Source organism: Ciconia boyciana, chromosome 9, assembly GCF_034638445.1.
Source record: "Ciconia boyciana chromosome 9, ASM3463844v1, whole genome shotgun sequence".
NCBI lineage: Eukaryota > Metazoa > Chordata > Aves > Ciconiiformes > Ciconiidae > Ciconia > Ciconia boyciana.
The window spans coordinates 11,873,718-11,888,188 of NC_132942.1; the positions used below are offsets into that span (position 1 = coordinate 11,873,718).

The 14,471-nt window shown below is 41.1% G+C and overlaps 1 protein-coding gene and 1 long non-coding RNA gene across 3 annotated transcripts; one reads left to right on the forward strand and one right to left on the reverse strand.

Annotated features, from left to right (window-relative positions):
- The first annotated feature begins 54 nt into the window (after nt 1–54).
- Nucleotides 55–1,383, forward strand: LOC140657154 (uncharacterized). The gene is made up of 3 exons (XR_012044229.1): nt 55–193; nt 454–618; nt 908–1,383. It is a non-coding gene; the product is annotated as an uncharacterized lncRNA (long non-coding RNA).
- Nucleotides 1,384–2,640: 1,257 nt separating this feature from the next.
- ATP6V0E1 (ATPase H+ transporting V0 subunit e1) lies at nt 2,641–14,096 on the reverse strand. Of its 2 annotated transcripts, none has more exons than XM_072873781.1 (4): nt 13,905–14,094; nt 11,499–11,546; nt 6,039–6,166; nt 2,641–3,157 (listed from the first exon to the last, which is right to left on the reverse strand). In XM_072873781.1, the coding sequence occupies exons 1-3, from the start codon at nt 14,006–14,008 to the stop codon at nt 6,073–6,075; spliced, it is 246 nt and encodes an 81-aa protein (XP_072729882.1). In that variant the 5' UTR covers nt 14,009–14,094; the 3' UTR covers nt 2,641–3,157; nt 6,039–6,072. The 2 variants fall into 2 exon arrangements, with proteins under 2 accessions (XP_072729882.1, XP_072729883.1); XM_072873782.1 differs by lacking the exon at nt 2,641–3,157 and adding an exon at nt 3,164–3,495 and having other exon boundaries at nt 13,905–14,096.
- Nucleotides 14,097–14,471: the final 375 nt, after the last annotated feature.

Consider the following 14,471-nt stretch of genomic DNA (forward strand, 5'->3'; position numbering starts at 1 on the left):
GCCGCCGCCCCGCCGGCCAATGGGACGCCGCCTCGGCGTGGCCTCCCCCGTCACGTGACAGCGGAGCGGCGCGCGGGCGGCATGTAAGGCAGCGCGGCGCGGCCTCCTCCCGCGGAGACCTGCGGGTGCAGCCGCGCCCGGGCAGGCTCTGGCCCCGATCGCGTACTGGCAGCGTGCATCCCCCCACCGCCAGGTTTGTGCTTTCGCTATGCCTACAGCTACACACGCAGGCCCCTTTCACCGTGACAGGTGGTCGGCCTCCATCACTTAGGCACAACTGGAGAAATTACTACAAAAAAAAAAAAAAAAAAAAAAACCTAGCCCTTCTTATCTTACTATTTGTAAAGAATATTTCTATTGTTCACCCATCTGTAGTAACGAAACTTCTTTCCACTGTACCTAACACCCATCATGCCTGACAACACAACGAAAAAAACCATTTTTTTTCCCCAGAGAGTTCATAACACGTGATTCTGGAAGCGAGGGACCAGCCACCCACCTCTGACAACTAACTTAAAGCCCTTCTCATGAGTAAAATGCTTCTGTGCTTTCCAGCAGAGGAAAAGCGGACTTCCATAAACTCTCCGGAACAATTTCCTGTGAGGGGCCCAGATGCAGGTATTTGAACTTCCTAAACAATTTGCACAAAAGACGTTAAAAGCATTTGAAATGCCCCTGACCTAAACGCTTGCTCTACGTGCTGCCAATGGTTATGACTTAAGTCTTGAAGACTTGACTGTGGAGTCACATTTCCTTGATCTTCCTCACTTTTTACCATCCCCAAAATATCAGTAGACATAGGGAGATGAGATTGTTTCCCTGCAGACCCAGGCTTCCTATCTATTTCAAGCACTCGCAAGCTTCCTTCATGTATACGGTAACATTTTGCATTCTCTTCTGTTGTCAGGAAGCAAGAGGAAACTGTTAAAAGCTTTGATACCTGCATTGTTTGTTAAACACCAGTGGCTGAATCTGTCTGCTCTAATTTCCTGCAGTCATGCAAAAAAAGAAATTATCTGAAGCAGTGTTAATTCCTGGCACACAGGGAGCAGACCATTCCATCATCATGATGCAGACAGTAGGTCACACAACATTCAGCAGAACAGAAACAAAACATTATTTTTTCAACTTCTTCAGTCATGCTACTACCTGGTATCTGTTCAGAGAAAGTATTAACCATTCAGATAAAGGGAAATTTCTTTGTCTGGAAAGCACCTAAATAAAAATTGAACTATGGCTTGTTTGTCCAGGCTTTGAATAGCTCTTTACATTAAATTCACCAACAGTGAAACACCCCACATGAACTCTGTTTTACTACTTCTGTATCTTCTATAATGATAGCTTAAAACCTAAAATAGAAAGCTTGTTAAAGAAAGTGATAATACAAATATACTAATACCACTGTTTGTCACTGGATGTTTTCTTTTTTGATGTCTCACTTCAGGGTAAATATGACAGGCAGATAAATATATTTTAAAAACTGTTACATATTCAAAATTGTCAATGGTGTCCTGAAGCATTTCTCCTCCCCTCCTCATACGATGTCAAGATATATTACCTTCCACACACTTTAAAAAAACCAAACCACCACCTAAGTTTTTATAAGATAATTTGGTTTCCAATTTTCTTAGCAATTATTTGCCACAGACTATATAGCATTATGGTGTACAACTTCTCACATGTCGAAATACAGCTCTCAGTAGTAGGTAAATTGAAAAAAAAATTTCACTATTCCAGTCCCCACAGTTGCTATGCTTACTTGTAATAATGGACATGTTCTTATTTCTTTTGCAATTCACACTGTCCAGTTTTCGATCACCGCAAGTTACAGCATTTTGTCAGGATCTCAGAATTTCCTGTATAGCAATGAGTACTATCCCACTGAACAAGTTAACAGTGCTATCCAAAAGGAAAAAGGAAAAAAAATGAACTGCTCCATTATGTCCTTGTGTGTAACAATAAACCACAGTAAGGAATAACCAGAATTTATCTGTACGTGATGTAAGGAGGTAAGAAAGTATAGATGAAGACTCCTGTGTATGCAGCAGTACTTATATCCTTTGAAGCCACTCCTTAGCAAGTGACTTACTAGATTCAGTCCCAACCCCACAGACTCAGCTGACGCGGAGTAGCCTCAGCAATCTTTCATCTCTGGCCTACATTGTCATGTGCTTTATCAGGTCTGCAAATCCACATGCAAGTGTCAAGTCAGTACAAAACAATTGCTGTGTTTTCTGTTAAATTCAAATTGCTTGTTACTGTATGTATCCTCCAAAAAGGCCAGGGAGTAAATCAATCTCCTGTCAAAATTACTATTTACGCTTCATTCAAACTAGTCATGTTATCTCTGCTACTGAGTCCCCCTAGTATCAGACAATGGGAAGTTCATGCAGAAGAGGCTCTTGAGCTAAGCATTCACTTCTTCCTGGGGACCTTTCAGCAGTTTTAGATTGCAAACTTAGTCCTATTTTAGAACGATGCGAAAGGTCTTGATACAGGCAGCAAGTGTGCTCATCTCATCACCCTATATGACTTTATTACAGTTTATCCACATCATCCTCAGCTCAACTCTGGCTAACTAATGACTGATTAAAACCACAAAAAAAGCACACTGTAATAGTTAAACACGGCACAAGAATATTTTGTATAAAGTAGAGGATCAGTTTTATTTCCAGGCATGAGAAATTTAAGACCAAATTTCCCAAGAATACAACTAATTTTAAAAAATAAATGCCATCAACTTGTGGCACCACTCTTTCTCCTCTCCTCATATTTTCATTGCATACATTTTTTTCAAGTGCAGTCAAACAGAACAGGGGTGAACAGCACAGCAACAGACAACCTAAGACCTGTAAGATATATACAGTGTTCCTACAGAGTGAGTGAAGTAAACAGGGAAGTTGACCCATAAAAACTTTATAAATTTTCATCACATCTGAAGTTAACAGACAAAAGTTTACAGTACCAAAGAGGAGTATAAATTTCGTTAGGCACGCTGTTAAACAGTATAGTAGGAAAAAATATAGGGCTTTGAACAAGCCATTTGAAGCACAATAGAAAGGTTAAGGCATTAATGTAGGCTTGGTATCCAACCAACTATGTTAAGGGCATCTTTGGGTCAGTGGAGTTTTTCATCTGGAGGAAATCTCTTCTTTACCTGCAAAGCAAGAAGCAACTTAATTATTCCTTTCCATGGAGACAATTTACTAATTGAAAACCTGGTTGTTAACCACAACTATTTCCATTCCATAAATGCAGTGAGAAATGGTCAAGAACTGTAGATGATTCATCTATATGGAGCTTCAAGAATAATCTCTTCTTTCTTGCTTTCTGTTTCATTTCTGAAGTTACTGCAAGTAGTTTTAGTTACATTATAAAGCTGGTAGAACAACTATTTTTCTAAAAAGTTTTCAATGCTGTTAACAGCATCCAGTCATCTGGATGGTGGCCCTTCTTGCACTTGCATGAAGAAAATTCCTGGTCCGAGAACACAGACTGTAAATTGACAAAGTTAAGGAGAAAAGGTGGCATTAGATCACATTGCTTAAAAGAGGCTACAGTAGCCCATATTTACCACAGCTACAGAAGTCTGCATGTTCTTACATACTGCCATCCAAGCCATTAACTTGATTATATAGACAAGTCATCTGATAACATCATCATCACTTGAATTGGAGTGATACTGACCAAAAAGACCAAACTTCTGTAATTTGGCATAGACCAATCAAGTCAGCATCTGTAGAAGTTCCTCACTAGAATGCAGTAGCCTTCTGTGTGCATTTTTAGCCTGCTCCATTGGTCAAGTAAAACAGGTTTGCTTAGACTATCCTCATTTTTAAATAAGATCTTCTCTCCACTCTGGGAGTTAGTATTTCATTCTCTTTAACTCTTTGCATGGTCTGTATTAACCCACCCAAACCTCAACTGAAACAGAAATGTGAAGCAGAAAAAAAAGTGCGTGCACCTTGAGTGCTGGAAAAGCACATATTAAAAGCCAAAAATAACTGGTCAAACAAGAAGTGGTAGCTATACTCATGGGATTCATGCAGTGTCAGAGAGATATATCCCAACTCTTTTAGATAGAATCTAATTCACAGCTCCTGTCTAGTGAGAAACTCAACAGGAGGCTCTGAGTGCAGAGACACACAACAGTGAAAGACAGGGCGCTGCAGCCTGATCAAGACAGCCACCTCCTCACCGCTCAGCTCACTCAACACTACAAGAGTAATTCAAACAAGATCATGGAGAATAGTATGTCCTGTAATAGCACATTTCTAGCAAGAAAGAACATAATATTTAACAATTATATTTGAGGATTATTATATGCTTTTACTTTTTTAAAGCATTCTTTTTCACAAAGACAAGAACCTGCATTTTATTCCAAAACTAAGCCAATGAAATCAGATATATCAAAGGTTAAAACAAACTGCTTCATATAATACAACAGCGTGCACTATATAGGTCTCAAATTCTCCATTAGTAAGTTTAAAATGACAGTTCCTCACATAAACTTTCTGGCTATTCTAGAACGCATTAGTTCCCTCTCTTCCTTGGCACAAATTTACCTCCAGTTCTCTGGAAAATCCTTCACTGAAAGTGAAGGGGAAAGCCCCAATTCTTTCAGCAGGCGCCTAGAATCCAAGAGCTGTATCTCATCTCCAGTTTGTCCTTGCTGGTTGCAACACACATACTATTTATCAGTCAGAAGGAAGCCCAATTTTTATATCAAAGGCACCCACTTGTCCAGATAACTACATTTCAATTTCAGATCCCAGGCAACTGAATTATCCTATGGGATTCAGGGATCTGTATCCCTATTATTAGAATACACTGGTACCTGTTTTAGCTAACTAATCATGTGTTAACACATAAGCAGTGAAAATGCACCTAGGCAATTCAGCTTGACTGACTTGGCTAATTACAGGCCTCTACTTGAAGCAGGGCCAAGTCTACCTTTAGCTTCTGCTTGCTGCTTAAAAGAAAAGATATGGACACATACACATGCCACAGCCTGACAACACCACAGTTCAGATGAAGCCTACTTCGAAGCCAGTGGAGCTTTGCTTCAGGGTAAATGTTCAGGATGCTTTACAGACAGCATTTAACTGAGCTATAACATCAACTGTCATCTGTCTGCTGCTATTGGACGTCTGTAAACAGACGTTAAAGTAATAAACAGCAAGGGGGTAGGCAGTTAAACCTAAAAGGACAAAAAAACAGGTAAAAAAACTAAACATGTCTAATTATGCAGTTACCAGCATAAAGACTAAAAGCTGTGGAAAGAAGCACCCATGATATCCTTCATTTGAACCTTCAACTCTAAGTGCTGCCGTTCTAGAGAAACCTGAAGTCATCATGGTACTTTTAGTACAATACACTGTATTTTTGCTGGTCATGTCAGAAAGCATGCCCAAGAACTGCAACAACAGCATTCCAATAGCACTACCCAGGTAGCAACCACCAGGCTCATCTATGATTAAAGTTGCACACAGGCTATCATTAAAAAAAAATAAAACATTCACCTGTAAGCTCATGTTAGTGCTATACACTGACAGGAGATAAAGAACCATTCTAATTGCAGTTCTCACTCTGACTTCCCAGATGAATGAGGGCAATTGTACATTGCCTTGGACATCAGGATAGGTCTTGGATAAAATGGTATTAGGCTTGAAGAGAGGTTTAACAATCGTTAAAGATTAGGAAATCCACTTATGCTAGGTATTAAAAGATACCCCAGCCCGATTTTTTTTTTTGGTAGGAAGAAGAAATGTACTGTTCTCCTTACAAATCCCCTGCTTACTGAACACAGCACCACATGACATGATAGCAGAGAAAAATAGCTGTACAGGAATTCAGTCCAAGCTTTTCACAGTATCCAGTCAAGATTAACATCCAAAATATGTTTTGTTGCAGCCTATAGAAAGATAGATTTCTCCTGCAAAACAGCTAGTAATTCTGAACACACTGCTTACACTACTGTTCAATTTCTCCTGGAGCTTTAACATACCAAATATATTAATAGATCTGATCATACTCACCTAGTCAATAAATTGCAGCAGAGGACAGACATCCTTAAGGCCAGTGAGATTTAAGATACCAGATTGTTTCATTGCTTAACTGCGGCCCAAAGAGAGGGTTGAGTTGAGCCAGAATCGCAATCAGCCAACTGCAAGACAACCCCCCCAACCCAAAAGAGAGAACATCAGCCAAATTACAAAGCTTAGGATAATGGAAAGGCTTGTCCAAAGCACAAATACCATCGAAGAAGAAAAGATGATTTTCAGAAAGGGCTAGTATCAAATCAAGTTTTTACTCAATCTCATACACAAAGACCAGATACCAGCAATGAAGAACTGGTACCAAATCATTCCGCAACTGAAACAATAAATTGTCCTGTTCAATTTAAAGCAATACAAAACCACCTGACAGCATTTCTTTTGTACTTTTCCTTTGACAGGAAAGTGTTTTGAGATATGAAACTCAGGTATTTGTGGGCTCAGAAGACAGAAATATAAGAGAGACAGAGACAGACCTTTTGTCAGTGCCTTTGAAGCATCCTTTAAACAAAAACCTCTGAGAAACATACTTTCTCTCATTTGCTCTTATTTCCAGTGTATGACAACCTACCCTTGCAGACATGGTATATTTTTCATCCGAGACTGAACAAAAGTGAATTTAAACCTGGCACAGAGGTCAAGAAACAGGGACCTGAAGCAAAAGGGTACAATGCCACAGGAATGCACACACTCAAAAATTGAAAACTCCACAACAACAAAACCAATATGACAACAAACCCCAGATCATCAGCAACAGCAGCCTTGTTATCAGAGCAGCTCACAAACTAACACTGCAAAAGCCATAGCCAGAACAGAGAACAAGAGGAATGTAGTTTGTGGAAAATATCCAGGAAAGCGAAACAGAAATAAATATTCCACTGTTAAAAGATATTTGCTTTGTAAATATTACAAGATTCAGAAAAAGCAATGGATGCTTCCATGGATTTAAATCTATGTTAAATACTAACTATATAAACACATTTAGTGAACACAGTGGCTCATCTGTCTGCTATTTCTAGAATGCTTTGTAAGGAGGAGAAAAAGCAGAGCAGCTTTGTAATGGGAGCTGCCACAAATGTATCAGAGTGCTTAGGCAGTCATGGAAAATTCCACAGAAACCTTGATGCTTTGACCAGCAAACGAAGTGCAGGTCTGCTGTAAAATGGCTAGAACAGCCAGGGGCAAAAGATGTGGGCCAGACTTAAAGAAAACACATCAGTCCTCTTAAAATTTACAAATATTTATTTTCAATGCCGCTTTCAGTTTTGCACAAAGAAGTACTCTAGTTAAAATGATGTGCTGAGCCTGCAGCAGTCTATCAGTCATGCAAGCCATGAAATATGTAGCAGGCTCTACAAAGCAATTAAAACATCAGCAAGACACCACCAAGAAGAGCCAATAACTTTTAGGTTGACATGTTTCTACTTTGCTATCCAAAGCGACCACAATGTCTTTTGAAACCATGTTAATCATTATGTTAAATTTACTTACAGGAAAAGCAAATTAGCTCTTAAAAATACCACAGAATTTGTGTTGCAAGGGTTAATTTTCAGATACAAAAGACAGACAGAAGGGGTACCAGAGCACTGTACCATCTGCCTTTAGTATTCTGAACTAACAGAAGTGGGAGGAGGGCAGGAACACTAAAAGCCTGTTAAAGCACATTATTCTCTTTCTCACTGTACAGAAGGAAGGAACTCTATGCACAAATATCTCACCTCTCTATGCTTCCTGAGTTCAGACCCAGCATGGCTGTGAATTAAATGAGCTGGAAGCACATTCAAAATATTTACGTGTCCCAGCTGTACAACCCTGCTTTTGGCAAGCACTGTGCAGTTTTCAAAAGCTATTTGTTGGGACCATGCTGGATACCCAAGCTCCGAGCCATAGTGGCATTACAGGTCAATAGTATATTCCTCCTCCCTGCTCTGCTGGGCCTAATAATTTAAAACAGTAGTTAGGCACTGAATTCTACGACTCCCTTGCATTCAAGACAAGTCATGAAAAAGCTTTTCCCACATTTCGCTTAGGCGATGCTGCTTTATTCAATAATCTATCATGACAACGCAAAACAAAACGCAGCATTCAAAGTAAAACAAAGCAAGCCTCTGTATCCAACATATAATGTTCTAGAGTTGCTAAAATCAGGTATGGCATTCAAGCCACCCACAGGTCCTTAAATTCTACCAGATACCACTTACAACAGTTAGCGTTAATTATCCAGCTCAGACAAGGAAATTAAAGTCCCTTATGTTCTACCGGAAAGATTTTTTAAAAGGTCTTTCTACCATAACTGCCATCTGTCTATGCTGCATATTACAAATTAAGGTCCTGCTATCTCTGTTTAAATGTCAATTTGGGCAACCATATTTTAATCCTTTTAAAATCAGTAGCAAATAACACCCATTTTTTAAGCACCCTGTCCTCTGTTAGTATAATATAATGGTACTGTTTCAGGAACTGCTTTGTAAACAGCAAAATAGATTTAGACTTTGACAGTACCTTACAACATGGTGTAACCTATAATTTCTGCAGCAGTAACTCCTTATACTTTGCCTTACATTTTATCAGGTTCCTGAGGCTTGTGTATTCTCCTTCAAAAAGCTGCTCAGTACAATATCTGTACACAAATTATGCACTTACCTATGCAAAAATTTTCCACAGAACAACCAAGTTAACACCATGTGATCAATACTGTTATTCAAAATGATCAGTGTTAAATCTAAAGACAGAAGAAACAGCTTTAAGTTGAAATGTGATTGACTTCAAATTTAGTTAGCACAAATTCAGTTTGATGGAATTCAATTTGTCAATCAAGTGGTGTTTAATGAAGACAGGAATTTTTTTTTCCCTATTTTCAACTGGAAAGGTAACTCCAAGAGTATGAAAGTAGGTCTAGCAGAGTTCTAAACAACTCTACAAAGAAGCAGATAACAGCACCAGCCACCTACTAAGGACACACAGATACAGAAGACCATAGCTGGGCCAACTCTAACATATCCAACGAAGAATCCTCAGAAACCATTATTTCAGGCTTTCTTCAAGACTGGTATGAAAAATTAGTCTCTTTCTTTAGTCACCGAAATTAAGGTCTGAAATTTTTTCAATGCCTCCCCAAAAAAAGGAAAAGGATACGGGAAGAACAAACTTACATACGTTTGAATAAAACGGAGGAAATAAAGGTTGGACCAGATTATTTTGAGGTCCTTTCCAACCAGGGCTGTTCTATGATTTTTATACAGAATTAATGGGGAGAAAACGACTGATGAGGCAAGTTCTATCTTGGAACACGAGGAGAAAAATCTGCTTTTTGTTCTGTTCTGGCAAGCAGACACTATGTATGTAATTTATGTGGTTGGGTATAACTAGTGATGATTTAAAACATAGTAAGATTTTGCTGCTGCTTTTTCAAGGTGTAATTGGAGAAAGCCAAAGGGAATACAGAAAACAAATTAGAGCCCACAAGATTACAAAAGAACCCCTGTCACTGCGTATGCAAGAACAAATTATAAATCATGTTAATGACATTAGATTTATAGTAGGTCTGTTTCAGTACAAAAGTCACTAAACTTACAAGTGAAACACCACTGTACGTTTGAAGAGTCCACAGCATTAAGTTGAAGTTAAGAAATTCTACAACAAATACATTCCACATCATAATCCAGAGGATTCTGCAGATGCCACATGGCCTCAACTTCAAGGAAACTGTCCTTCTTCAAATAAAGAAAAAACCCCCTAAGCTTCAAGGATTTTAGAAGAGTAAGACATTCTTTCTGTTAAAATACAGAGTAGGAAAAACTTTAAACAAAAACAAAACAAAACCCACCCCACACCCCCAAAAAACCCCAATTTACTGTAACCTAAACACCGTAACCTAGTAAAAATGAGCATCCAGTTGCCCTTTCTTAGCCAAGCATTTGGGACCCACTACAAGATTGGGCTGCTACATACTTTATGTGCAGGCAAGGAGGCCTTCATAGCACTGAAATTTCCAAATTTCAATCCCAAATTCAAGTTGCTGGCACTACAAAGCTCTTAAGTTTCTACATCTGCTCAGCGAACTTTAATTTAAAAAACTGTCATAGATACAAAACACAGAACCAAGTTTGCTGTACTTTTACAATCATCCAGAAGAATGATTTCTTAAGACTTCACATGTCAAATACTCTGAATAATAATAATAAAAAGATAGGCCTCACCTATATAAAAGCTAAAGATCACATTATTAAACTAGATCAAACCTGCATAAGCCTGTGCCACAGGCCAATCCAACATGGAACCAAACAGGCCCCTCCTGGAACATGCCGACACTGATAATATGGCTTTTGGCTGCCAGTTCTTAAGAACGAGCCTTGAGATTAGAGATGCATTTATCTGAATATTCATGTTAAGATCACTTAACATGAGATCTACTTAATGGAGATCTACTAAGCTCCTTAGAGTAGCATAAATAATGTCTAAACTCTTCAGGAAAGTACAAATACTACTCAGGTTCAAGTGGAATTCTGAATAATGATTTTATTACAAGTTAACCCTAAAGATCTAACCAACCTTTTACCAATTTACTCTCCATAACAAATTCTTCCCAAACACCTTTCAAAGTTATTTCTGCATAGCACTTTCTTTGACAAGATTGGTCTCTACAGTCTTAAAAAAAAAAAAAAGAAAAAGGAAAACAAAAAAAGAGAGTGATAGAAAACAATAATCATGCTTTCTCTTGTGGCCAGCTGGCTTACCTCTTGACAAAAAAGAAAAACACCACATAGGGTATGAGGAGTCCCTCAACAAGTCATTTTGTTATTTCTACTAATTCTCTTACAGAAAAAAGGCAGCCTCAAAATATACTGTGCATTTGAAAAGAAACAGTCTTAATATATCAAAGCATTACAGATTTGTCACAAAAATTATGTCATATATCAAAAAACCCCACGTATAAGGTTTTCCACCCACTGTTCTACCGGATTTTGAGAATATATTCAACCAAACTAAGTAAAGCAAAACTCATCAGTAGGTTTAAATTAGTATCACCTTAGAAATAAATGTAAGGGTATAAAGAGTAAAAAAGGCAAAAATTCATTACTCTACTGTGAATCAGAAAAATTCTAGAATTGACAAACTGCCATTACACTTTTGAGCAAATAAGCCAGTGAACTGGAAAGAATACCAAGTCAACGCAGAGCACTATTCAACAGTTATGTGGCAGAAGACAACAAGAGGAATTCAGGTGTGTTTTAATTCAGTATCCACCAACAGGAAAGTGTTTTCTTGAGCAGCTGAAGGCCTTTAGAACTAAGAATTCTAAGAGGTGTCAAAGACTACATGTGGCTAAATCTGTGACATTTGAAAAGCTTCTTCCCAAATGTCTTGAAGATATAAAAAAGGAACTTTTGATTACATCAGAACTGTGCCTTGATTAAGAGGCAAGACATTATTTATACTTACAACAGGTAGCAGCAAACAGCACATGTCACCAGCATTGTGTTGATAACACTGCAAAAAGGAAGGAGAGAAACAGCTGATTAGGTGTCATATTATGACTGACCCCAAGATATATCGGAAACCCCCCCCCCCCCCCAGCAAACAAGAACGAGTTCAACTTTGATCATATGGAAGGTGACTCAACATGAGCATTCTAACTTCTTCCAGCTGAGTAAGTTGCAGAGGCACAGCTCAGACTCTGCAAAAGAACCAACACAGCTCTGGCAAACAGAAGTATACAGCTGTACTCAACAAAAAAAAATCACACCCAAGAGGAGGAAAATCTTATGCAGTCAGTGTCCTCGCTCCATTTCACAGTCACTTCTACCAGCAAGTTAGTAAATTACCGAAGCTGGATGTTCTAATGCTAACAGTAAACAATAAACATTTTTCCATTTGCAAAATTCTGCTTACAGAATATTTCAGTATCAAAATATATCTTAGTTTTATATCATGAATGAGGGTTTTGCAAATTGAATACAAAATAAAACCTCAAAGCGACATGAAATTATCTGTAGGATAAGATTTTCCTTTCTGGCTGAAAGAAAACTGTGTCAGAAACCATAGTTAAGCTGAAAAGAAGCAAGAACCAAGCAGCTCTTGAAATTGAAAATGGCAAAACTGCAGCTATACACACGTGATTTTGAAATGGGAAGAAAGAAAATGAAATTTTCTAACAGTAAGCGATCTATGCAGCTCATGGAACTTAGTAGCAAAGTGGAGGGCTATTTTTCTTTCCTTTTTTTTTTTTTTTAATTACAAAAAGGGATTTCCCTCTATGTATTCCCCCCCCGCCAGACAGAGTAACAAACACTCATGCTAGGTCAGTAACTTCCAACCCTTTTGTGACATAGGTAACATTCAATATTTTTTATCTATCAATACACACCCACCTTGTCAATTTTCAAACGAATGCTACAAAGCTAACATAGCCTGGATTAAGCTTCAGGAACCCCTCCTTTCCAGGGAGTCCCAGAGTCATTGTTTGGGAATTTTAACCTACGCAACATGAATTCTTAGGTCAGTTAAAGTTTGCATTGGTTTCTTTTGTTACAAAAATAACAGTCCTATTCAGAAGCAGGCTTTGGGTAGAGGTTTTTTTGGTTTTTTTTTTTTTTTTTTTTAAGATGATGAGAAGTTAACAGACTACACAGTGTTACTATAGACATGCTATAGAATCAGAACACAACAGTGCTCTAGTCATATATGTTAAACAATCTCATTTTTGAATAATGACAGAACATCTGGTGGTGACACACATACTTCCCACATACTTTAAGGACACGCATGGAAGATGTATTTCCAAGGTATTTCTGAGGGCAGGCACGTTTTCAGGCACAAAACACACCTCAGGTTTGAAATTGAGGCAGTAAATATCAGAGCTAAGTAGAACTTGAGGAAAATTCCTCCAAGTTTAGATAAACAACTAAGAGAAAAGACAGTTGGTACCTGTGGAGTAGAGGGGCTGTCAGAGAGAGGAAGAGAGATTAAGAAGTCATTATCTCCTAGGGAAAAGAGAAAGACAAAAACTTGTCTACTTTTTAATCTGAGCAGCTACGATCACTGAAGGAACAATGTCTCTGCTTAGACGCCCTACTTTTGTCCTCAAGCCACCACAGCTACAAGGCCACTAGCATACGTTTAAGCACAGAACGGAGATCTACTACAGCAAATTTTTCAGTCTCATCCAGCGTGAAACTAGAGGATGGTGGAATAAGTTACAGGAGGTCAAGTAAGAAAAGAAATAGGAAGTTATTGCTCAAACACCATCTAACTTAACAACAGACCTCCCTGCTACAGGACGCTGCGTATGCAGAAGTTTACAGGGCTTGAGGGGAAAACTCAGAACCGTGACGGATTATTAAGGCACGGAGACACCGCTCCTGGCTCCGGCCCCACGCTCAGGAAGCCTCACAGGCGTTTGCTCCGGCCTTCCGCCGCTGCCTGGATCTCGGCTGGCACATGCGCTAGGCTCTGGGCCCGCCCGCCCTCCGCTCTGCGCCACTACGGCGACGAGGAGCCCGCAGGACTACTGCGGCGGGAGGCGCCGGCTCCGGGCCCGGCGGAGCAGCGAGCGCGGCACAGACGGCGCTGCAGGGCACCGCGGCGGCCGCCGCCGGGGGAAAGGGGAACTCGAGAGAGCCGGAGCCGCAAGGCCGCTGCTGCCCGGCAGGCCCGCAAGGGCATGGCGCGCCTCTGCCAGGCCGCCGCCTCGGGGTATCGAGCCCGCCTCCGCCGGGGGCCTCCCCACACACTCCTCCCCCATGCCTGAGAGAAGAGAAGAAAAGGGAAGGGAAGGGAAGGGCAGGGCCGGGCCCCGCCGCCCCCCTCAGAGCGGCCCCGGCCTCCCGCCGCCCCCTGGTCACTCACCCGCGGTTAGGCCCCTTGGGTACGAGCCACGGCAGGACGCCGCCGACCACCCCCCAGAAAACGCTCATGACGATGATGGGCACCGTCAGGCCACCGTACGCCATGGCCAGGCTGGCGGGGGCGACGGCGGAGGGACGCTGCTCGGTCCGACCCGACCCGGCGCGGCACCTCCCCTCCCCTCCCCTTCCTCACGGCCGGCCGCAACGCTCCGCCCCGCCGCGTCCGCCAATCAGCGCCCGCTACGTCACGGGAGCCCGGCGGGCGGTGGCGCACCTGGCAACGCGACGGGCGCGAGCGCTTGGCCCCGCCCCCTGTGGTGGTGGGGGACCAGCTGCGGGGGGGGCGGGGGGGGGGGCGGGCTGCCCTCGGGCCTGCAGCCGGGCCCGCGTCCTGCGCTGGCTTCCGTGTAATGAACGGGCCCCAGCATCCCTGAAGAAAAGAGGGGAGAATAAACAAGCGTTCGGGGTAGGGGCGGAGCGCCCTTGGGGGTACGGGCTGGTTTTAAGCTCATCACACTGGCAAGATGGAGACGGCTCCCGCGGGAGCGCGTGCCGTGCTCCTGCATCA

Excerpts from the sequence above, each read along its gene's own strand:
- ATP6V0E1 (XM_072873781.1), bottom strand. The coding sequence starts at position 14,008 with ATGGCGTACGGTGGCCTGACGGTGCCCATCATCGTCATGAGCGTTTTC. Across the intron at positions 11,547-13,904 it reads CCCAAGGGGCCTAACCGCGG|TGTTATCAACACAATGCTGG; the intron begins GTGAGTGACCAG and ends TCCTTTTTGCAG. Across the intron at positions 6,167-11,498 it reads GCTGTTTGCTGCTACCTGTT|TTGGCTGATTGCGATTCTGG; the intron begins GTAAGTATAAAT and ends GTTGTCTTGCAG.